The sequence below is a fragment of the Capsicum annuum genome, chromosome 8, assembly GCF_002878395.1.
Source record: "Capsicum annuum cultivar UCD-10X-F1 chromosome 8, UCD10Xv1.1, whole genome shotgun sequence".
Taxonomy (NCBI): Eukaryota; Viridiplantae; Streptophyta; class Magnoliopsida; order Solanales; family Solanaceae; genus Capsicum; species Capsicum annuum.
In genome coordinates this window covers 16857417-16882944 of record NC_061118.1, presented here as the reverse complement: position 1 = coordinate 16882944, position 25528 = coordinate 16857417, and the positions used below count along the sequence as shown (strand labels likewise).

At 38.4% G+C, this 25528-nt stretch overlaps 2 protein-coding genes across 3 annotated transcripts in view; one reads left to right on the top strand and one right to left on the bottom strand.

Annotated features, from left to right (window-relative positions):
- The window catches only part of LOC107838988 (peptidyl-prolyl cis-trans isomerase CYP57), a gene marked incomplete in the record, with an annotated part of 55018 nt that overhangs the window by 20282 nt on the left and 9208 nt on the right, over window positions 1–25528 (bottom strand). Inside the window, 2 exon segments of the mRNA XM_016682307.2 lie at window positions 23021–23162; window positions 23266–23372. Coding sequence (XP_016537793.1) covers window positions 23021–23162; window positions 23266–23372 — 249 coding nt within the window.
- On the top strand, window positions 591–14198 carry LOC124886551. Of its 2 annotated transcripts, XR_007043906.1 has the most exons (3): window positions 657–893; window positions 2711–2933; window positions 4821–14198. XR_007043906.1 is itself a non-coding variant. In XM_047395339.1 (2 exons), the coding sequence occupies exon 1, from the start codon at window positions 704–706 to the stop codon at window positions 1559–1561; it is 858 nt and encodes a 285-aa protein (XP_047251295.1). In that variant the 5' UTR covers window positions 591–703; the 3' UTR covers window positions 1562–2272; window positions 2711–2883. The 2 variants fall into 2 exon arrangements, 1 of the variants encoding a protein (XP_047251295.1); XM_047395339.1 differs by lacking the exon at window positions 4821–14198 and having other exon boundaries at window positions 591–2272; window positions 2711–2883.

The window sequence follows — 25528 nt, the reverse complement described above, 5'->3', positions numbered from 1 at the left end:
GGTGAAGCTTTGTTAGTCTTGAAAGACTTACCATCACTCATCAACTAGTCAATCACATCTCAACCACTTTCCAACAAATTTCCATGATTCAAGGACCCATGTTTTAAGGAGAAGTACAAGTAAAGTCAAAATCTTGAAAACTGAAAAAGGCTCCAAGATTTATTTTTTTCCTCCTAAAACAAAATTTCACCAATCCAAATTAAATTTTTGACCAAGACATGAACATTTGAGAAAACAATTCGTTAGAAAGATCGCAACCAATACGTGGCTGCCACGTCAAGTTACTGTTCACGCATCAAATTTTGGCTCAAATTTCAGATTTCGTAGTTTCCGTTTGTTGTTTCTTAGTTTCAATTTCGTTGGTTCCAATACTAATTAGCAAACTAGTACTCATCTACTAGATTGTTAGTTAGTCTTTGTGTTCGTTCGTTTGTGTTAAACGTTTGTGGTGTGCTTTTCTCTTTTGTGAATTCGTTGTATCTTGTTGGTTCAAGTCAGTAAACAAATTTTCTTTAAGTCAACTCAAACGAAAATCCATTCCGGACAAGAGTAGACTCGACCCTCAGTCACTCATGAAGTACAAGCTGGCTTTCAACACTTGTGAAACCAAGTGTGAGGTAAAATCGAGAGTTAGAGTGTGGTGAGGCATTTTGAACTAACAAGTTTGTTTTGTTGTTTGTTGTTGTCCTTTGCTTTAGGTACCATGGCTGCCACTAATCTTGATGCCACGTTTGATCGCATCAATGACGATATTGAAGAAATAAAATGGCACGTGGAAAGGCTACGCCAATTGTTGCCTAAACTTATCCCACAAAATCCAACTTTCCTTGTCCAATCACCTTGTGCCGAGAGCTTCCCAAATGAAGAGGTGGGCTACCCCGACCCACACCAAGGTAAAGAGGAGATTGAAACATCTTTGGTACTTGATATTGAACTTATAGAGAGCGAAGCACTTGCTAGTTCCAAATCTGTCCGTGAGATAGATCATGCTTTCTTTAGGCTTAATGTTTTGTTTGAAGATGATATAAACACTCCTAATGAACCTAGTGGTGAAAATGATGGTATAGCTTCCCTTGAAGGCTATAGCCGATATGCTAACCCACTATGGTGTGACAACATTCCTCCTAAAGATGGAAATCTCTTCTTGGAAGATGAGAGTACTCTTATGGGCAAGAAATGTGTAGTCTCGGAAATAAGTACTCTTGGTAGTACTCTTGGTGTGCATGATGATCAATTTACTCTTAAATGTAGTTCACTACTTGAGCATGTGAATAGTGTGCTTAAAAATTCTCAAGTTAGTGATGATCTCTATAGAATTGATCTTGATAATGCACATGACTCTTTGAACATCTTGTGTGGTAAAAGCATTGCAGTTAGTTTTGTTCATAGAGACCATGTGTATGAAAATATTTTTGTGTGTGAGTGTGGGAGTGACATTCTAGGGGAAGGGAGTGCTAGCCTCGGCTTAGGACCTTGGCTAATTTTTCTATTTGATCCCGACACTCTCTTGGAATGTAGAAATCTCTATACTCCCCACTTAATGCTTGGTCAAGACGGCTAGCAATATTTGGTTGTGGGTGCTAATGAAGGAAGACAAAGTTCTTCCTTATCTCTTTTTGTTGATGACCACTTCCTTTGTGTTTTTTGTACTAAGCTTTTTTATGTTCAACACAAAGGACCCAGGGATATATTCCAAGTTTGTACCCCCCCGGCATGGAATATGATGTGTGCATTTTGCTAATCCTAACCTCTCATGTCTTGAGGATGTGTGCTTGTTGTCTTCTCTTGATTTTGCGAGGTACGGATTCGAGGTCGAATCCTTTTTCAAGAAGGGGAGGATGATACGGGTACGACCACGAGGATGCACGTATGTGAGAATGCATTGGACCCGTCCAATAAAGCGTCCAAGTGAAGTGTGGAGAAGACCTTGGATCACACCAAAACCGACCCTAAACTTGCACTCCAAGGGCGCCCTTGGTCACATTTCATTAAAGGACCTTTTGATCATCTTACCTATTATTTGTAATACACTAAAATAGAATGATGTAGGGTTTTAGTCATTAGTTTTTGTTGAATATTGAAGTTGTAACACTTGAAACTCTCTCTCTTGTGAGAAAGGCCCCATGGCCGAAACTTGTAACTAGGATTTTCAACATTGAGTGTGGATTCACTTGTAACTAGGATTTTCAACATTGAGTGTGGATTCACTCGGGTTGGATTCAAGCTTGGAAACGTTGGATGCTTGGGAGATCGAAGTCACTCTTGTACCAACGTAAGAGATAGGTTTTTGTTGTGTGTAGTGTTAAGGGTCCAAGAGTGGAATAGGCTCTTGGGTTCTTAAGATTATACCGACCATTGGTCTATCTATTTATCCCTTTTCTTTTATTGTAATCTTGTGGTGTTTCCTCTTGTTTAGTGCAAGCCGTTTGTTGTTGTTATTGTTCTTATCATATTGTTGTCTAGCTTCTTGTGTTCGTCACGTTTTGGTGGCTGTTTTGGTGTCAAAAACACCCTTGTATTCTTCTTGTTGCAGTGAATCCGGGAGTGGTCTCCAAAAGGTCCTCAGATCCTTAAGATTTGTTGACTGTTTTGGAGTGTGTTTCGTGCCTTCCGTGGCTTGTCTTGTATCACTAGACTCCACTTGGTGGGAATATACTGGGTATGTTGTTGTTGTATTAGGGTTAATAACAGTGGAAAATTGCTTATGCAGGACTCATCTGAAGGAAAATCAACAAGGGATGTGCAGGTGACCATCAGAGAAGCTTTGGGATCAAAGAAGGAAGCGTCTCGTAAAGAATCAGAAGCGGGCTTTCAAGAATTTCCTGACAACAGTGATGAAGACGAGGCTGACTTTGATGCACGAATGCGTCAGCAGATACTAAAGAGGAGGAAGGAACTTGGCGATCCGCCATCCAAACAGAAGTTGCTCAGTGGTAAAAACTTCTATCTAAATTCGAGACTAATAAAACTACTATTGGAACAGACTGCAAAATGTGTGCTTATTTTATTTGTTTTGTACTAACTCGTTTGACAAAGTATTTTCTTCTATATCTTTCAAATTCAGAGGCATTTTGCAATGCTGCTAAGTATGCTTTCATTGCGTGGACTGTTAGTTGACTTGTATGAATAACCACAGTTAATTGAACTTCTTTTATACAGTGTAGTAAATTTTATTGATGATGGAGAAAGCTTCACTGTACAAGCAGTATACCAAAAGGCAGAGGCCCTAGACAAAACTATGGTGCACTATGAATGCCACCTGATCTTTTATATAAATTGGAACCTTATAAGTTATGGGTGCACCAAAATGAAACTATAAATAATAGACTTTCTCAAATGTAACAAATCATGCTCAATCCCTTCATAACTCGTCTTATTTCGCTTTTTATATGACCCCTATGAGTGCTAGTGGAGCAACATCCTTTCATTCCTCCAAAGGCGTAGCTGAACAATGTCTATTTCAGTGTCTAGCGTTGACATGTTAACTTCCAACCATCTCAAAATTATTACACCACAATCGAGTAGTTACCTCACAATGTGGTAGGAGATGATCCATATTTTCACCGAGCTCTTGCGCAGATAGCACCAGTTGACATATGTGTTCTCTTAAATTTTTAGCTGTTAAGATCACTTCAATCGCTGCAAAGCAAGTGTATGTTTTCCTCGGCTCCCTGGGCATTCAAACAAAAAGGTGTGCGTAGCCTGCCTTTACCCTAATCAAAAGCTTGTTGTAATATGCCTTCACTAAGAACCTGCCATTTCTTCCCACCCCAACCTCCAAGAATCCTTGTTTGTGAAGCAATTCGACTAGTCTTTCATAAATTCTGACATCTCCCAATCTTGAAGGGTTCTCCTAAACCTCGGTCCCAGTGAAATATCTATTTGTGGCCCCGGATCTATTGAATTGTCGTCTCCATGAGGTACGAAACGTGGTTTATTTGGAAGAGAGTTCCTCATTGTATTATCCCCAACTGTGGCCCCAAAAGCTGAATCTCTCCTGTCCTCTATTCTAAATGTGATTTTACTAGTGACCTCTTTGCACCCCTATACAATAATTCTCCACAACCAGCACACAAAAGGGGTAGCGATGGTTTTAGTAATTAGTACTGTATATTTTTCTGCTATCATCTCCCTCTATGGATTGTGCTCTTTCGAATTTACATAACCACTCATAGTGTGTTGTTGACGACAGGGAGGTCTTTCAACCTGAGGCCTCCCGAACTCTTTAGCATTGTAGTAGTCTCCCAACTAACCAAGTGAAACTTCTTTGTCCTGTCTGTCGAATCTCGTAGAAAGTGATTTTGAAGTTTTTTCAATTAAACATTACATTAACCGGTGTCTGTAACAGGGAGATGAAGTATGTGAGGATGCGTGACAGTGTGCTCTTAATCAACTTCCTTTCCCTCTTTTGAGAATTATCTTTGCTGCCATTTGGTGACTCTCGTCCGTTGCTCTTCTATCACCAGATTCTATGTTGCTCGGTCCTTGTTAGATGCGCCTAGGGGAAACCCCAGCTTGGTGATCGGTCATGGTCCACCCTCCCTGTACTAGATTCTCAATATTCTACACTTCATTCACGGGGATATTCTTTCCCATCCACTGTGATTCACATATCACAGATCAGAATGTTTACACCATATAATTTGTGCATTTGTAGGTCTGCAACTGTTTAGTTCTTGCACATCACAGTTTTACATGTACATTTGTATACGATTCTTTTCCCATGTGGCTTCATTGTGTTAAGATTTGTCAATTTTCTTTCCATTTGCACTAATCAAAAAGAGATTTAATCATTTTATACTAATCTTTGGTTTATTCAGAGAATGGAAATGCAAGAAATCGTTCACCATCTCCTACAAGGTACAGGTCTAATCTTATTTCTTTGCATGTTTTCTTTTTCTTTTATCACATTGCTATTTTACAATACAAATAGTAGCTAGCCATCTAGTTTCTTGAGAATCTGTTTCTGTCCAGCATTTATTCTAGATGCTACTTTTGTTGAACTACATGAATATGCTAGTTCTCCATTAGCTATCTTTCTTGTAAGTGATCACACCCCTTCAGGTGCGGCCCTTCCCTAGACCCTGCTAATGCGGGATGCTTCGTGCACCGGGCTGCCCCAGCTATCTTTCTTGTTAGTGATCAGCTTAAGTTGGTGTTTATATGTGGTCACTCAGACTTGAATAGACAGAAATTGTTTATGTGGTGAGGACACTCTTGGAACTGGAAAAATATGATTTTTTTTTTTAAAATTTGGTTGAAAATTTTGGGGATGACTTAACTGTTGGAATCGAAATTTCCACCGTTACTGGTTTTTAGTTTTTTTGCCTTATATGTAATGGTTAACTCTATTAATTTGAATGCACTTAGGAGGTACAACCTAGTACACAATAAACCCTAAATCTCTAAAATTCCACCATATTAACCCATGCAATTTGGGCTTTCAAGAGCATAACAGCCCCCCAAAACCCAAAGCTTTCGTCATATTAATTGCTGTCTCACATTTTAGTTTTTATTACTTAGATTAACCAATTTTTTATTTTTTTCTATATCCTTTCTTCATTAGGAACACCATATGTTGATAGGCCAACATTTTCTCTTTGCAAAAGTTCAAATTCATGATACAATTTTTTTTAAAATATTGAATGGTTTTTGAAATGATGAAACTTTGTATTATAGAATCCTAGCTTGATATATACAGATTAGGAATTCTCCTTAAGGGTCACTTTTAAAAGTTGCGGAAAGTTTGAGTAAATTATAATTAGTGAAGAAGCTCTCTGGAGGTAAAAGTCTAACCGAAAAGAACAAAATGAATGGAAATTGTGATTCTATTTTTGCGATAAAGTGGTAAGTTATGTTAAGATGTTCAGAGAAGTCTTTAGAGATTGTGAAGCTACGCGTGCTATCGGTTTACTGTAGCATTTGCATTATCCAGACTATGATGTTGCTTCCGTTATGCTGGTTTTCCTCTTCATACATATTAAGCCAATTAGCTGACCGATCTTCAAAAATGCCTATATCTGGTCATGGTCCGCCCTACCTGTGATCCCTTTCCTAACTTTATAATTAAGCTGTCCTTTTCCATTAAAATGGGTCTTTAGGTATAGAATTGTGTTAATTTAGTCTATTAGTCATATAGGATTGTGTTTTTGAGAGCAGAAGTTGTGAACTCAGAAATCGAAGGATATAAGTGGCTACCCAAAATTCTTTATACAGTTTGTTGGGTAGCAGGTTACTGGCAATATTAGGTTGAGAAATAGGATACACCATACCAAGTGATCAATGACTGTCCATATCGTGTCATGGAACATGAGGGGCCTTAAACTAGCCAAGTAAGAGGTGCATAATTACGAACTTAATCCACTACTGGAGAGCCGATGTTTATTGCTTTCTCGAGACCAAAATTGAATGAGATGTCAAGAACATTGTCAAATATTGTTGGCCCAAAGATGGAGAAAATTCTGTCAACTTGAAGCCAGTGAAACTAGAGGAGGCATATTAATTTTGTGGGATGGGAAAACATGGACAGGAGAAGTAAGCAGTGTTGGAGCTTATTCTATATCTTCTAAGTTCACACGAAAGAATCAAGACTTCACTTGGTTCCTCTCAGGCATTTATGCACCAAACAATAGAGTCGAAAGAGAAGATGTTTTATGGGAAATTAGATCAGCTAGAGTACTTTTTACAGGCCCGTGAGTAGCATGCGTTGATTTCAAAACAGTTAGATTCCCTTCTAAAGGGAAGAATTGCTCTAGAATCATGAGAGCAATGTGTTAGACCTGCTGTTACTAGGGTCTATAACCGCAGGAAGAAGGGTGAAAATAAGGCTTTAATGTATCTATTTTGTTTATTAATTATTCTGTGTATGTATTTCTAGTAGTTTCTGGAAGTGAACTAGCAGTTAACTAGCAGTTCAGGCAGTTGTTTTGTGAAATATTGTACTAGGAAGAAAGAAAGACTATCAGATTATTTTGTAGGATTTTCTGGCAGATTAGGAGGCTAAGGTTCCTCGAAATATCTTGGTTGTTGAAATATCTTCTATTTGCTATTTGTATAATATCTTCTATTTGCTATTTGTATAACTCATTCGATTTGTTGGTGGCAGTAAATAATAGTTGAAGTGTGTTTCTACTTTTGCATTGTTTCTGGGAGTTTTCAGATTTATTGTTAGGAGATTTCAGGGTTCCTAAGAATTTGTAAGGTTGAGATGGTTTGGTCATGTGATGAGGAGGGGCACGGATGCCCCAATTCGTATGTGTGAGAGGTTGGCCTTGGAAGGTTTCAAGCGGGGTAGGGGTAGACCGAAGAAATACTGGAGAGAAGTGATTAGACGTGACATGGAGCAGTTACAGCTGACTGAGGACATGACCCTAGATAGAAAGATATGGAGGAAAAACATTAGGATAGAGCGCTAAGGGTGTGGTTGAGTTGTAGTCAGTAGGTAGGGAAATTGTGGCGTCCTTTGTTTGGCAATGTACTTTTTGTGGATGCCGTATCTATGTTATTTTATCATGTTTTATGCTTTTGATGTTTTTGTATACTGCCTTTTATACTGCCTTTTATCTTGAGCCGGGGGTCTCTCGGAAACAGCCTCTTTACCTCGTTAGAGATAATGGTATGGACTGTGTACACTCTACCCTCCCAAGACCCCACTATGTGGGAATATACTGGGTTTGTTGTTGTTGTTGTTGTTGTAACAATTTGTAAAACTCATTCGATTTGTTGGTGGCAGTAAATAATAGTTGAAGTGTGTTTCTACTTTTGCATTGTTTCTGGGAGTTTACAGATTTATTGTTAGGAGATTTCAGGTTCCTAACAATTTTGGTATCAGAGCCTTATGGTTTCAAGCAGAATGGATGGAAGGATTAGAGAAAACAATGGGCGAAGTACAAGAGGAGCAGTTATGAGACTGGATGCAAAAAAAAAGATGAACATGGCGCTGAAATTCTTCAACATATAAAAGGAAAATCAAAGGTTCAGGCACGTCCAATTAAAGACACATATATAATGGCAGAAAACAGCAACAATCGCAGAACCGATGGATTCTGGGAAGTTTAGCCACAATTTCGTGAAGGAACACGTCCTAGAAGATCAAAACTGCTCTTGTTCTCCGATGACAACCCATATGGATGGTTTAACAGAGCAGAGCGTTATTTTCATTTCAATGGCAGGATAAAATGGCGGCTGCTGCTGATGGCTTTGAAGGGAGAGCCCTAAATTGGTTCCAATGGTTGGAGACAAGAACGTCAATTGTCACATGGGATGTGTTTTGAGTAGCCATACTTCAACGATTCACTCCATCATATATAGGAAACCTATATGAGGTGTTGATAAGACTGCAACAAATTGGAAGTGGCCCAATACGGAGAAGATTTAGAATTACTTTCAGCACCCTTAAAAGATGTCGATGATACAGTTTTGATGGGGATTTTTATAAATGGATTGAGAGGAGAGATCAAGGGAGAATTGCGTCTTAGCAAGTTAGGAACTCTAACCCAAATTACGGACCAAAGCCAGCTTATTGAAGAAAAGAATTGGGCTCCGAGCCCATTTGCCTAGACATATGCCTATGATGCTTCCTAAGGGTTCGACGCATTTTCAAGTGACTGACAATAGCCGAACGGGAAGTGTTACAAGTCCACATGTGTGTAATCATAATACCTTATCATTCTGCCCGTACAACAGTTACAATAGCAGTACGACATTTCAAAAGCAATAGGCAGGAGAAATCATGCAGTCAGGACCTGAAAGGCGTGGAGGATCATACAAAAGGCTATCTGATGCAAAGTATCAAGATAAATTAAGAAAAGGACTTATTGTCATAGCGATGAAAAATATGGCCCTAATCATTGATGCAATTCAAAACAATTAAATTTGCTCATTATAGTAGCGGAGGATAACGGAGATGGAGATATAAAAGAGCATTCAGAGGAAATAATAAATGAAGGGAAGGATCAATTAAATGTTCAAGAACAGGTAGTGTCTCAAAAGTTTGTCTTTGTCATCTATTGCAGGATTTACCACAACGAAGTCTTTGAAGGTATGGAGAACAATATTGGGGAAGAAGGTTATTCTGCTGATTGACAGTGGAGCATCAACGAATTTTATCTCTTGCACAGTGGCTGAAGCATTAGGGTTAAAGAAACCAGAAACTAGGTCATTTGTGGTGGAAGTAGGAAACGGACAATAGGTAAAGAGTAAGGGCAGCTGCAAAGAAGTGAAGTTGTGGATTGATAAACTAAGCATAACACAAGATTACTTCTTTTTTTATTTGGAAGCGCTGATGTAGTGTTGGATTAGAGTGGCTAGAGACTTTGAGATATTCAAGCTAATTTAAAAAAGTTGACGCTAAAATTTCAAATAGAAGGGCAAACATGAGTTGTTCAAGGAGATCCCTCATAGTCCAGATCGGTGGCGTCACTCAAAACTCTGCTTAAAGCCTTGCAAAAAGATGGAGAAGGGTATTGTGTTGACCTGAATGAGTTAACAACAAAGGAAGACCAAGAGAATTTGGATTTGCAACAATTACTATAAGAATTTGGAATTTTATTTGTGGAACTAGAAGGGTTGCTACCTAGTAGGAGTCATGATCATGCTATATTACTTATCGAGGGATCTAATCCACCCTATATTTTTCCATATTCTTCCCCTCATTACCAGCAAAATGAGATTGAGCGAATTGTCTAGGAAATGCTTGTAACTTGTATCTTTCAACCAAGCACAAGTCCTTTCTCCAGTCCAGTGTTGCTCGTTCGCAAAAAAGATGGTTGCTGGCGATTTTGTGTGGATTATCAAGCCCTTAATAAGATTACTATTCTCAATAAATTTTCAATTCCAACAATCGACGAATCGATGAATTACTGGATGAACTTGGGGTGCCACTATATTTTCGAAATTGGATCTAAGAATGGGATACCATCAAATTCAGGTTTGCTAGAAGGACATCACAAAGACATCTTTTCGTACACATGAAGGCCATTATGAATTCTTGGTTATGCCATTTTGTTGTCTAACGCTCCATCTACTTTTCAAGCCTTGATGAATGCAATATTTTGTCCTTACTTTAGTAAGTTTGTATCGGGTATTTTTGGATAAAATATTAGTTTATAGTGCAAATTTTCCTATTCACTTGGAACATTTGCGGAAGTTGCTACAAATTTTAAAACTCCATAACTAGGATGTCAGTCGAAAAAAATGTCAATTTGGACAACAACAACTGGAGTATTTGGGACATTATTTCAGCAAGGGAGCTTCAGCAGATCCAACCAAAATAGCAAGCTGGTTACTCTAGGAAGTTTGTTCGTGGCTATAGGAAAACAACCCGACCAGTCACAATTGCTCAAGAAAGATGCTTTTCATTGGACTAAAGAAACTCAACTAGCTTTTGATTCTCTTAAGGAGGTTATAGTCACTTTGCTTGTTTTGGCACTACCAAGTTTTAACAAAGTGTTTGTGGTTGAGACAGATGATTCGAGATTAGGGATTGGATCTGTCCTAATGCAAGGAGGACATCCCATAGTTTTTCTTAGTCAAGGAATTTCTATTCGAGCTCAATCTAAATCAGTATATGAAATGGAGTTGATGGCCATTGTTTTTGTTGTACAAAAGTGGCGTTATTAACTGATGGGTCGGCATTTCATTATACGAACATATCAACAAAGTCTCCAATTTCTCAACATGCTACGGCGAAGGAGCAACAAAAATCGGTTACCAAGTTGATGGGATTTGATTGAGATTCGATATCCCCCAGGAGGTGAAAATAAGGCAGCTGATGCATTGTCCTGCCAATTTCATTTCATGGCTTTTTCTATTCTACATAGGCAGTACCTTAGATGATCTTTCCACAAAAATTCAACAGGATGATCAACTCCGTTAATTAACACAATATTTGCTTCAATGTCCGTCTTCATGGACGAATTATGTTTCTAAGAAATGGCTGCTTGTTTTTCAAAAGTCGGCTGGTGATTCTTCGTTCATCATTACACATTCCATGCTCTTTAGGGAATTTCACTCCTCGCCTACTGGTGGACGCTCAAGTTTTTTCTGCACATACAAATGCATTTCACAAGTTTTTTATTGGAATGGAATCAAAAGAGATGTACAAAACTTAGTGGCTAGTTGTGAAGTTTGCAAGAGGAACCAGTCTAAAGCCCTTAGTCCCGCTGGCTTGCTGCAGCCATTACCTATTCCTACTCAAGTTTGAAATGATATTGCTATGGATTTCATCAATGGGTTGCCAAAAGCAATTAGACATGATACTATTCTTGTTGTGGTGAACTGCTTCACTAAATATAGTCATTTTCTCCTCTTATCTCATCCATATACAACAAAGAGTGTTGCTGAGCTATTTGTTCATGAGGTTGTACGTTTGCATGGTTTTTCCAGAACAAGAACAATTGTGTCTGATCAAGATCGGGTTTTTGTCAACCAATTTTGGCAAGAATTATTCAAGTTGTCTGGTACTAGCCTCAAATTGAGCTCCAATTATCACTTTTAAATAGATGGTCAAACTGAAGTTTTCAACTTCTCATTGGAGATTGGATACTTATTTATGTTGTTTTGCAGGCGCACACGAACAATGGACAAGATGGATTCCTTGGGCTGAATTTTGGTTCAATGCCACATACCATGGTTCCACCAAGATGACCCCTTTTAGATCTTTATATGGGCGAGATCCTCCCTCTTTGTTGCGGTTCACTGATGAAATTTCTACTGTTGAAAAGGTCAACCAGCAGCTTATGGATCGCAACACTGTTTTAGATGAACTTAAAGCTAATCTAACACATGCTCAAGCTCAAATGAAAGTTTATGCTGATGCTAAGTGCCGCATTTGTGTTTTAGCTTGGTGATTTGGTTTATCTTCGCATGCAACCTTTCAAGCTCCGCTCACTTGCTAAAAAGGCTAATCAGTTAAGTCCTCATCACTATAGGCCATACACTATCTTGAATAAAATTGGAGAAGTTGCTTATCACCTTGATTTACCCTCTCATTCATGTGTGCATCCCGTATTTCATGTCTCTTGGTGAAAGCGTGCAATAAAGGATTCTACTCCAGTTCAGCAACTCCCTCCTTTCTTATTTGAAGAACTTGAAATGCAAGTGCAACCTGAAGGTGTAGTAGACTATTTGATTAGGTGGAAGGACTTTCTAGACTAGAACACTGGAATCCTGTGAAGTCATTCATGCTCAGTTTCCTCATTTTCACCTTGAGGACAAGGTGAAACTCGTTGGGTCGGGTATTGTTAGACCTGTTGGCTCTAGGGTCTATTAACTCAGGAAACAACAACAACAACAACAAACCCAGTGTATTCCCACTTAGTGGGGTCTGGGGGGGGGTAAGATGTACGCAGTCCATACCTCTACCTCTGATGAAGTAGAAAGGCTGTTTCCGAAAGACCCCCGGCTCAAGGCACAAGATATCACACAAACACATAGTACAGCACAGAAGCAGATGACATAACATAACTACGGCACCCATAAGGAATATAAAACAGAGGATAGCAGAGGAAAGCACACAGATTCGTAATAAGCATGGAACACTGAATACGGAATCATAACGGGAATAAAAAATAAAAAATAAAAAAACCCCCACCAAGTAATTCCCTACACTAGCGACCCAATCTGGCCCTACTCTTCTGCCGTAATTCGCGTCTTCCAGACCTTCCTATCTAGGGTCATGTCCTCGGTGAGCTGTAACTGTTCCATGTCCCGCCTAATCACCTCACCCCAGTACTTCTTCGGTCTACCCCTTCCCCGTCTAAAACCATCCAACGCTAGCCTCTCACACCTACGGACCGGGGCATCCATGCCCCTCCTCTTCACGTGTCCGAACCATCTCAATCGTGCTTCCCGCATCTTACACTCCACTGAAGTCACACCAACCTTCTCCCGGATAGTCTCATTCCGAACTCTATCCCCTCGGGTCAGTCCACACATCCAGCGCAACATCCGCATTTCTGCCACCTTCATTTTTTGGATGTGGGAGTTCTTAACTGGCCAATTATAACTTATATAATATACTAATTAATATCGTAATCTTGAAGAAGAATAATTTTTTATAGTTTTAGTATTGCCTGCTTTATGAATTGTTGAGTCATTCAAGTTCTACATTTTTAGTATCTGCTATCTATTTTTAGTTTTTAACTTGAAATATTTGCTTGCTATTGAAATTTTGATTATTTATATATGCAAATAAACATTTCAATTTTTTGGTATTAATTGTCCCCACACTTTCAAAAGGCGCTGGCCTCGCCACGTGGTAAGGCAGAGCCTCGGCGCCATTTGTCATCTTTCGTAGTCCAAAACATTGCGGCCAAGTCATGTACATCTATTGTGGGTCTATCTATGTTGCTCTTTTATCAAGGACACTTACCTACCCTTGTCAAAGCCTTATAATTATTACAGTTACATGCACAGTAATCACAAGGCATAAATTGGTTATCTCGAGCCTTTAGGGCTTCAGGTGTTTGTCCGTCTCAATGGGATATGAGGCGTGACAGGAAGATACAGGAACTAGAAGAAATTAAAGAAGCCATGATAGACTTCTACGTCAAGCTATACTCAGAAACTGAATCCTAGAGACCTCTTTTCAAGTTTCTAGGATGCCCTACAGTTTCTACAGAAGAGAATAAATGGCAATAGAGAGCATTCAGTGAAGAGGAAGTGTTACTGATCATCAAACAATGTGATGGGGACCAAAGCACCTGGACCTGATCGATTCACTATGGACTTCTTCAAGAAATGTTGGGGCATACCAAAGGAGGACCTCATGCAAATTGTTCAGAATTTCCATCAACGGAGCGTATTTGAGAAATCTTTCAATGCAACATTATAGCCTTGATACCAAAGAAACCTGATGCAGTGGAGCAAAAGGATTTCAGGCCTATTAGTCTAATAGGAGGAGTTTATAAAATCATTTCAAAGTGGTTGACTGAGAAAATGAAGACAATGATAGAAAACTGGTTGATGAACATCAAATGGCTTTCTTGAGAGGGAGACAACTAATGGATGCATCATTGTTGGCTAATGAATTGGCAGAGTCCAGGATGAGGAGAAGAAGCCAGGTATTTTATGTAAACTTGACATTGAGAATGTCTATGATCATGTCAATTGAAATTTCCTCCTAAAAATTCTAAAAGATATGGGATTTGGAAGCAAGTGGATTAGCTGAATCAAGTATTGCATATCACGTGTGAAGCTCTCTCATATTATAAATGGGAATACTGAAGGTTTCTTCCAATCTCAAAGGGGACTCAGGGAGGATAGAGGGGTCCTATGTCTACGTTTTTATTCCTTCTAGTTGTGGAGGGGTTAAATCATATGTTCAGGAAGGCAAAGATAAATAACTAGGTGAGAGGCTCTGGTGCGTAACCTAGTAAAGGTGGAAGACCTAGAAATGACGCGCCTATTCTATGTTGATGATGCCCTAATATTCTGTGAGGCTGAGGTGATGCAGATTAGGCACCATAGAGCTATTCTCACAATTTCTTATGGAATTCAGCCTCCATGTCTCCATGTTAACTAGTTGAATGTAATGACTTGATTTTTGGTGACTTTTGTAAATTATTCATTTCTGTGTGATTTGACTATTTTACCCCTCCCCCTACATGGTTGTTTTGTGGTATTTCTGAAGTGTAGGGATGACTTGCACAGTTTTCAATGCATTTCAGCGTGATTTGTGCGAATTTGTGATTTTGTGGCTAAAAAAGCTTATTAGTTGAATTCGATCAACATTTATTGATCCGTGCATCGAATGACAAAATGGACTGAGCCAGCAGATTTAGAACGTCGATTTTAGGTTGGTAACATAGTTGGGGTGGTTTTACGACTTTTGTATCTCATTTCGACCCTCGGTTCGGAAAGTTGTGAAATTGAGTTTCAGGTGTCAACTTTGTGAAAACGACATTTTTTTCAAAAATTTGACATCGTCGTTGAGTCCAGCACATCGAATTTCGTCTAGTAGCATAGTTCGTTTGCGCTCTCGAGATTCCGAATGAATCCCGAGGCATCCGTAGAGACTTGAAATTCTCCAAGTCTCAGCTGGTGCACCCGCTTAGGTGACCTTTTGATCACTTAAGCGACCTGGCAGCCAGCTGGGGTATCGCTTAAGCAACTCCCCTATCGCGTAAGCGCCTGTTGCTTAAGCGACAGCCAAGTCGCTTACGCGACAAGGCAGGTATCGTGTAAGCGACACCTGGTCGCTTAAGTGATGTCCTCTTAATTGGTGATCACTTTAAGCTATGCCTGGGTGGGTTATATCCTCTTTTTCGCGAGTTTTCACCATTTTTGAGACTTGGAGCTTGGGATTTTGAGTTTTTGGGCGATTTCTTCCATTTTTAAGCTTCGGTAAGCTCCAAATCCCTATTTCAGTTGTTTTTCTTTGATTCTTATGAATTAAACCTTGTTAAAACTTGCATTCAAAGGTGAACTTTGGAGATTTTGACCCGAAAGGCCAAAAATAATGATTTCTCGATTTAAAACCCGATTTCAACTCGTTTTCACTTGGGTTTTCTTCTGCAAGTTCCCTTAATCATGGGAAATATATTTTGGACTAAAATTTCGATTCTACCCTTCCTTTTCAAAAAATAACATTTCGGGAATCTTTTTTGACCCCGACCCAAAAATGGGCAATATAGATATCGTTGGCTTCCTTTTGACGCGTAGATTCTATATTTGCATGTTTTAATTGATTTTGGGTCCATTTGTGAGGAGAAAGCTTCGTGGGAAGGCTTTTTGGATTGATTTTCTGTATTCAAGGTAGGTTATGGCTTAACTTTCTTCAGACTGGGTTGGGTAGTTAATATTGATATAAAATCATGTTATGGTTTTGGGAACTAATCATAAAAATGGCTTTATTATTAGGTTGTGTCTATGTGGGGCCTTTGTTGTTGTTATTTGACGGTTTTGAGACATTACTTGATATGTGTGACCGTGTGGGATCTTATATGATGTTGTTGGCCTGTGTATGCATATATATTGATTGTATCTTTCTGATGAAAAAGCCTAAAATGGAATGTATGTGGTATCAATGGCATATTGTGTATATTTTGCTCTTTTGGCATATGGATTATATTAGATCATGGATGGTTGGCATATAAAGTGGATTTTGACTCACATGGATTAGTATATTGGTTAGATTGTGGAAATTCTCATTCTAGTTAGTTGTAAGCATTACATCCTCATATCATATACATTCATGAAACATTCGTACCACTGTGGAAATACTGAAAACACTGATTTTTTCTAATAGAAATATGACATCTTAAAAATCCACTGTCGATGTATGTGCCGGAAAAGAGTTATTGGATATTGAATTGTATATGGATTGATAACCCCCCCCCCCAGGTCCTACCTCGAGAGCACAGCTCAGTAGGTGTATACGAAGGTTGTGCGACAACCTCGTGCATCACATCATCGTCATCATCTTCATTGCATTTTACATTTTGTGTTGTATTTGTGTTCTTGATGTGATATATATTTATTTATACCTCTTTGATGTGTTTGATTTGATGTCTATCCATTGTGTTCCTTTTGCTTACTTGTGTTGGTATATGTATATATTGTACAACTTTAGTGGAGAAGGTGTGGCAACCGTTTGGGACATTTTCTGATTGCACGTGGTGTGCCCATAGTGTGTATTTTATATGCTTTATTTTCTACTTTTCTCAGTCGGCCTATGATACTTACTAAGTACAAGTGGACCGTACTCACCCCTACTGCGCGCTTTCGGTGCAGATCCAAGTATGAGTGCACCGCACGGTAGCTGATTCAGGCGATATCTAGAGTATATTGGAGGTAGCGGTCGATTTATGCTTCCGGAGTTGACCTACTACCTCGGCTTATCTAGTTCATGTCTTGTTTTGTATTCAGAGACAGATTATGATCCTTTTGGACTATTATTGTACCTTTTGACATTTGAGATGTATTTAGTAGTTCTCACACTGTGACACCAGATTTTGGGAAAATTGATGGTATTATTGTTATTTACCTTCCGCCTTTATTACTAATGTGTAGTTTGACTTCGTTCTAGAAGTCTTGCCTTGAGTTTTGGTATTGCTTCCTCTTTTCATATCAATTTGCGTGATAGGCTTACTTGTCAAGGCTTCCGAGACAAGTGGCATCATGACCCTTAGTTTTTGGATCATGACATTGAATAGTCATCTTTTCTGTATTAACCAGTTTGACAATTCACTTGGTTTAGCTGAGGTGTTGGGTGGCCAGGTAGATGCGTTGCCAACAAAACTCCTAGGCTTACCTTTGGGTGCTAAAAGCAAAGAGCTGGAAGTATGAAATGTGTTGGAGAGATGTGAGAAGAAGCTCTATAGATGGAAAAGCCAGCACCTATCCCTAGGTGGTAGGGTGACCTAGTGTTATCAAAGGTGCGCTAAAAGAGAACCTCAAAACATGTTCAGCGCTTCCCATCGCCTTATGTTGACTTCGTTGTCGTCATCAAGTTTCAAAAGCATACTTTTCATGGCCAATGAGTCTCTTCTAAAGAGACAACACTAAACAATTGATATTTCACTTTGTCGTAATTGTTTTTCAATTTCTTTGTTTATATATTTGTCATTCATGCTTATAATTACTAGTCTTGAACTAAACGTAAATATTTGAACTTTTTCACCCCGTTGTGCCTTTTTTCATTGAAGCCCATACTTTTGTTTGCGCTTTAAGCCCCATCAGATCTTAGAGCTTTTTTGCGCTTTACACTTTTAATAACACTGGGCATATTAGTGATTGATGGTCTTCCTACTTACATGATGAGTTTGTTTCCAATTCCAAGAGCATTGAGAAGAAAATCAATAGGCTAAGGAGATCCTTCCTTTGGTAAGGCAACAAGGGAAAAGGAGGTTATAATCTAGTGAAGTGGGATTCAATCACACTTAACAGAAAACAAGGAGGATTAGGATTGAAAAAGTTGAATCTCCAGAACAATTGTCTGCTACAGAAATGGTTATGGAGATTTTGTTTTGAAGATGGAGCCCTATGGAAGATATTTGTATCAGTCAAGAATGGACTACTGAATCAATGGACAACTGAAAAGGTATGGGCAGAGAGTTTGGACGACACTCGAAGACTATGGCCACAGTTCAACAACATTTGCATGAGTGTTGGGGATGGGTAGAAAACAAACTTCTGGAATCTGGATAGGGGAAGACAGTTTAAGAAACCAATTTCTCACCTATATACCTTGAGCCTGCAGACCAATGCTACTGTGTTCAAAAGAGCCTTGAATGATTGGAAAATTGAGAAAGTTACTACACACTTAGGGGTCCTTAATGCTTTCCCAGACATACCTTATTACTCTAAAGATCTGACAAACCAATTTGGAGAGTACACAGTAAAAGAGTCTTGAAAGAAACTAGGGTGTAGAAGAGATGGAGAATGAAATTTTATTGGTTAAAGAAAGTGCAAGGATCTTAAACACTATATTAACCAATAACCAAGTCCGTATGCAGTGGACAAATCTCCAAATACAAAGACAATAATATTTTTCTTCCTGTCCAGAATTCTTCTACATACATCTACTTAAACTAAACACAAAGATAACTCCTAACACAGATAGACAGTTACAGTTACTGCTGTAGATAACTACTAGTAACTTCTATAATACTAACTGTTGCTAATATAGTTTATCTTATTTGAATCCAAGAAACTAAAAGGATTATCTCCGCATGCTAAAGGAGCAGTCCTATCAATGCATCCACTTGAAAAGTCACCTTGTCCTCGAGGCGAAAAGAAGGAAACTGCGCAGCTAACAGATCATAATTTTTCCAACTTGCTTCTTTGAGAGGTCGACCAACCCAGTTAATTAATAACTCGAGTTGCGGATTGGCAGTTGGGGATCCCCAACGATGAGCCAGAACTTGTTCGGGTGAAATAATGAGCTGCTCACCTTCATCATTTAATGGTAGTCCTGGTGGCTGAGAAGGTAATTCAGAAGAAAGGGCTATTTGGAAAGATGCTATTGTGTGTGCTTTCTGAGGAACACCTTGCAATATATAAGTTTTTCCATTCCATTGGAAGATCAGAAACTTTTCGTTCAAATTGGCTTGTATCGTGTTCAAAGACGCTAGCCAATGAATAACCAACACTATGTCTGCCCTACCAAAGGCAAAAGGGAAGAAATCGTACTTTATAACCAAGTTTGAAGCTTCTGCTGATAGGTCCTTACAAACTTTGTTGCATTTAATAATTTCACGATTGCCTATCTGAACACCAAAGGTAGGTATATATATTGGACTGCGAACCCAAGTTCCGTAACAATTTCTTCTGCAACAAAATTATGTGTTGAACCACCGTCCACCAACATCAGCACTTTACGCCCACAAAGAGTGCCTTGAATTTTCAAAGTTGAAGCAGATTCTTTGCCCAGAAATGCATGAAATGAGATTTCTGCCAACTTAGCAGGGGGTATGTCTCTATTCTAGTTATCTTCAACACTTTGCACATTGTCCTTCTCTTCCATTACTCCAAATATGCAAAAGTTCCAGCTTTGCAGTGCTGACCAGAGGCAAACTTTTCTCCAAAATGGTAGCATAAGCCTTTTTCTCGACGAATTTGTTGTTCAGAATTTAGTGGGCAAACGTTTGGAAGTGATGGTTGTTGAAAAGAATGAGTAACTGGATGCCGGGATGATTGAAAATTAAAGGACTCTTAGCCGTTGGAGAGCGAGTCCCAATTGATGAAGGTCGTGGTACAGAAGGACAAGTGGTTACCTTACTGGACCAATTTGGTCCATGTTTCCCTTCATGTTCTAAAGCCAAACTCATTGCTTTATACACAGATCAAGGCTTGTGAACTCAAACGTCCAAACAAAGGTCTTCTTTGAACCCACTATGGAAAACTCCAAGCAAACAGTGTTCTGGCCAATTTTGCACACGCGCTGCCCATTTTGCAGATTCTTGCCTATACTCAAATACTGATCCAATCTGTTGGATGTCACACAAATAAGTATCTGAATTTTGAAACTCAGCGGGTCCATAATTTTCTTGCATAAATTTAACCAATTCTTTCCAGTAATAAATGGTCCTTTCACTGTTGATCCAAGCAAAAAGATCCAATGCATCTCCTTCCAAAGACATTGAAGCCACATCAACCTTGCAATCATCAAGTGTTTGATAATTTTGAAAATACTTTTCTGCTTTCAAAATCCAACCTCTAGGATTTCCTCCCTCGTACTTTGGAAATTCCATTTTGTGTATGAACGTCTATAAGTTTCTAGACACCTCCGAGTACTATCAACTTTGCCTTCTTCCGGTAAAACTTTACATTTTCCTCGTTGATTCTGACTGTTTTGTGCCTTTAATGCAACCACATCAGCTGTCAAAGCGTCCATGGCTTCCAATTTTGCTGCTATAGTGGTTAGTTGTTGGTCGATTTGACCAGAAGTCGACATGATAGGTTCACTATGGGAAGCATTGGCCCATGTGTTAACCATGACAGATCTTACTGCTCTGATACCAATGATAGAAACTAGGGTGCAGAAGAGATAGAGAATGAAATTTTATTGGTTAAAGAAAGTGCAAGGATCTTAAACACTACTTTAACCAATAACCAAGTCTGTATGGAGCGGACAAATCTCCAAATACAAAGACAATAATAATATTTTTCTTCCAATCCAGAATTCTTCTACATACATCTATTTAAACTAAAACACAAAGATAACTCATAACACAAATAGACAATTACAGTTACTATTGTAGATAGCTACTGGTAACTTCTATAATACTAAATGTTGCTAATATAGTTTATCTTATTTGAAACCGAGAAACTAATATGGATTATCTCCACATGCTAAAGGAGCAGTCCTATCAAGTCTACACAGTGAAGTCTTGCTACTTGCTACTGGATGATGAACACTAATTTATCACTGATTGAGAGATGGCCTTGGAAGCTGATATGGAATATTGAATGCACTTTGAAAGTCTCATGCTTTGCTTGGCTACTGATCAGGAAAGAATGCCTTACCCATGAGGCTTTACAAAAAAAAGGCCTGCAGATTTGTTCAAGATGTTTCATGTGTGAAAAGGAAGTTGAGGTCAATAACCACCTTTTCATACACTGCAAGAGAGCTGCAAATCTATGAAATATGTTTTTGTGTATCTTGGGAGTTAACTGGGTGATGCCAAAGTCTATTCTGGAGCTTCTGAACAGTTGGCCAGGAATTGGAAGCAGGGGTAAGAAGGAAGAATGGTGGGAGATCGACCCAGAATGCAATTGGTGGACCATATGGAAAGAAAGAAATGCTAGGTGTTTTGCAGGGCAAGAGCCCAACTTTCAGAGCGTGGAAATGAATTGTATTAGCCTTTCATACTTTTAGTGTAAACATGATTTGATAGGGAAGCTAGTAGATTTAATCTAAGTTACTCGGACTCTTCACTTTTGGTGCCGCACCCATGTCGACATGATATGGGTGTGGATGTGGGTGTGGGATCCATACCCGGTCTGGTCAACCAATTTTGGGTACTTTGACCAAAATCGACTAGGAAAGTCCCGACAGATTTAAGAAATTCTATAATCAAAACAAAAGCTAAGGTGAAATTGAAGAAAATGGAATACCTTCAGGTTAGTCGTGGCGATCGCAGCAGGTAGAGTTCTTATCGGACCTTGCGGAGTATTTGTGTATAGAAATTTCTATGTTATTGCTTTTTCTTTTATCTCCTTTCAGAAGAATTTTCTTCCTGAACAATATTTTTTCCTCAAGTTTTTCACATAATGTCTCATAATTTATGTTTTATAACTCTATTTTTAGATATTTAAATTATTTTTTGTCGAATCCCCACACCCGTATCCATCCTTAGATCCATATCCCCAAATCTTTAAATTGAGACCGTGAAGGATCCGACCTCTAGATCTGTACCCATATCGGACACCCGCACCCGAGTCCGAGCAACTTAGGATTTAATTGATTTCTTAGGTAACTTGTAATTTGACAAGCCTTACAGGGGTGTGCCCACCACTCTGTGGCATGTAAATTTTCAATTCATCTTCTCTTGGATGATTAAAACAAAAGGTGAATATAAAGTTACCCTTGACTCAAAAAGATAGTGGTTGAATATGGAATGGAAGCCACAATTATTACCTATATTTTTGGCAAACAAAGAGGATCCAATCTTAATCATAAAATATTACAAAGAATCAGACGAGAAAGGATCCAAGAGTAGCTATTTGTAGTAAATCTGGAGGAAATGTTTAGCACATAAAAGCGGCATTATACATAGATTAGGAACTTTGACAAGTTAAGCGATGATACAAGAGAAACGACAACAACCACAACAACATATTAGAGCAACATTGTAGTAATTTTGGAGAGTTAGGTTGTAGTGAGACAAAGTCTAATATATAAGACGCCAAATGTGACAACCATGAGAGGTAAGCTAATATAAAACATCCTTGTTAAGCTCAAGCTAATACACAACCATCAATAAACATTACCTCTCTCCTGTTGGGAAAAGAGAAGCATGGGTTACTGAGTAGAGCTTTATAATGGTGTCGATCAAATTGTGACAATGGGCGATTTAATGCTTCCCGTATGGTTTTATATTAGGCATCTGCTTTAGAGCAGATATTTGTGCACTAGGATGCAATCTTAGTGCTTCTTAGTTAATTCTATTTCCGGATTGCGTATAATTTCAACGTATAAAAGAATACTTGTCCAATCTCAAGAGACAAAAAGAATAATAAGGATGAGCTAGTAAAAGGATGTTTCCCTACTTGGAGGGAAGGGACCCAGAAACAAGGAGAATTACTAATGTATCAGGTGCCTCTTTAATCCTATGCAGAAAAATTCAATTCTGCTTGGCTAATGCTTTGATGAAACTAAAATTGAGATTCCCTTGTATGAGCAGAAAAATGAGGTACAAAGAAACTGAGAGAACTTCTTTATGTACATAAGTTCCTTACTAGAGACTCTCATAATTTTTTTTACATTGCAACTATAATGGGTTTGCAATTCTGTAGATAGAGATGATGCAAATCTGGCATATCATGGCAACTTAAGAAAAAATATAGTCATTACCAAAGCTTGATCATCTTTTCCTTCCTTCAGCAGACGTGGATCATCCAAGACATCATGACTGCTTCTTATCCTTGCACTCACAGCTACAAGTTCTTTCTCCTCCTCTTCTGCTTCTTCTCCAAATGAAAGCAAGTTCAATTTTCTGAGTCAACCAGAAAAAGGTTTATTAAACATAAGCTATTGATAAAAATAACATTCACTTTCAAGATAACTGCTTCAGTTAGAAGTCAGGAAAAAGATTTTACTTGGTGGCTTTCTGTTTTGCATCTTTCTTCTCAGTTGTAACCCCAGAAGGCAAAGCTTTTGCAGGCTTTGCTCTAGGGAAAACATCCTCAAAAGGGCTCCATAATACCTATCAATGATTCAAAGAATAAGTTGAACAATTAAGCATAAGACTTCACCCAATAAAATGGCCATTGAATAGGATCTATAAGTCTAAGACGACCCAGAAAACATAAGAACATTACAGCAAAATTTGCAGATACAAAAAAGTAGTTGCGCAATTAAGCATAAAACTTTACCTAATCCAATGGTCGTAGAAGAGGATATATAAGTCTAAGATGGCCCACAAAACATAAGAACGTCAAAGCAAAATTTGCAGAAAATTACATCTCTTAAGCTAGATATAATTGAGAAAAACAGAGATAATTCCCAGAGATCAATAGTTTTTTGTGACAAAAAAAGAGCAATAAAAGAAGAGAAAGCATAATCTGATGATTTTGTTTTACCATTAAAATATGGAATTTCCCTTTTAATCAGATGACGTCTTACAATATAAGAAATAAGGAGCTAGAGAAATGAACAAAGTTCTCGCAGAAGATTAATTAAGAGGAAAGAACTGCAGCGAACAAGAGAGATATAAAGAAGGCCATTGATGTTGTAATGGGGAAAAAGAATATGATGATGAATAGGAAGGGCATATAGAGGACAACCAAAAGATATACTACTTCCTCTATCCCAATTTATACGACTCACTTGCCTTTTTAGTCAGTCCCAAAAAGAATGACACATTTCTATATTTAGTAACGATTTAACTTTAAAATACTCATTTTACCCTTAATGAAATAATTTAGAGCCTCACAAACATATATGACTTTTCAAAAGTAAGTCTTTCTTAAACTCCATTCCAAGTCAAACTATAGGGACAAGGGAGTAGAAGAAAGTAGTTCAAAGAGATACACATCTCCTGGTTCCACTCTGACTAAAATCCTGATAGCTAAGTATTTCAAGTGCTCCATAGCCTAGACGAACATTAGTACTTAAGGCCACAATGAAGGATGAATTAGAATTCTATCTGATTCAAGTGCTCCATTGCATCACGTTTTACCTCATCCTGACAATGTTAGAAAAAATTTAAAGTAAATCCATCTGGGACCGGTACTTTGTCCCCTGTGCAAATGCGCAAGACCTCACTGCTTGCTCCACCTTTTCATCCTTGAACAGCCTCTCAAAAATTCCTTATCAATCGGACTAATACCCTGAAAGATAATGCTCTCCAACTTTGATATCCAACACTCAATTCCTGGTATAGTGTTTGATAATATTGTGTTGTTCCTTCTTAGATATCGTCATTAAAATTTTGTGTTAATTTTCTCTATTCCAATCCACCATTTTTAGCCCTGGTGGGGTTGCCTGAAAATAGAACTTATTTCACTCCAATTCCAGACAATTCTCCCTGTTTCAACCATTTTAACACAGGATTCTATTTTCCAGTTGATCTCATCAAGTTTTTCCTTTTATCACATCTCATCAACAGAAAAACTGTTTGCATCATCCTTTTCGCGCCCTCAGTCCTGCATAAGACTCGCAAAATCTATATCCACTATTCCAAACACACCTCAATTCCATTGCTTGGGATCCTTCTTTATTCAATTTAACAGCTAAACTATAGCACGAATTCCTCCATTGACTGTATAGCCATCTTGCCATGTTTTTATTAACTCCTTAAACCATCCTTCATTTGTGGTCCTCACAATCAATGTGTGTAACCATATTCTCGGGGATACCCAATTCATACCCACATTATCTACCATTAGAGGACAAATATCTGAATGTAGATTTTGACAATACCTATTAAATAAAGTCAGGAAAAATATCTTCCCAATAGCTAGAAATCAAAACTCTATTGATGCGTGAAGCCAATTTCTATTGCTTCATGGACACTTTGCACCCAAAAGTAAATAAGTGATGTCACAATTAGACATGAAGCTGGAGAAATATTTGATATTTTCCGCCAAATTCCTATGGTTATTTCTTATTTCTTTCACAAATCTAACGGTAACAACATTTACCTGTAATAACCTGCAGAAACTCACTTTGTCGCATTTCATACAATTCATCCCACCGATATTGTGAAGAAGATACAGTTTATGCAGATTCCAGAAAGCGCCCCATCCAAAATTTTTCTGATCATTCCGAGATGACAAAAAAATGATCATGTCGATGTGGTTTCCTCAACGATGGACATCACCCGTTTAACTCATAAAATCAAAATACCACCATATGTTC

Excerpts from the sequence above, each read along its gene's own strand:
- LOC124886551 (XM_047395339.1), top strand. The coding sequence starts at position 704 with ATGGCTGCCACTAATCTTGATGCCACGTTTGATCGCATCAATGACGAT.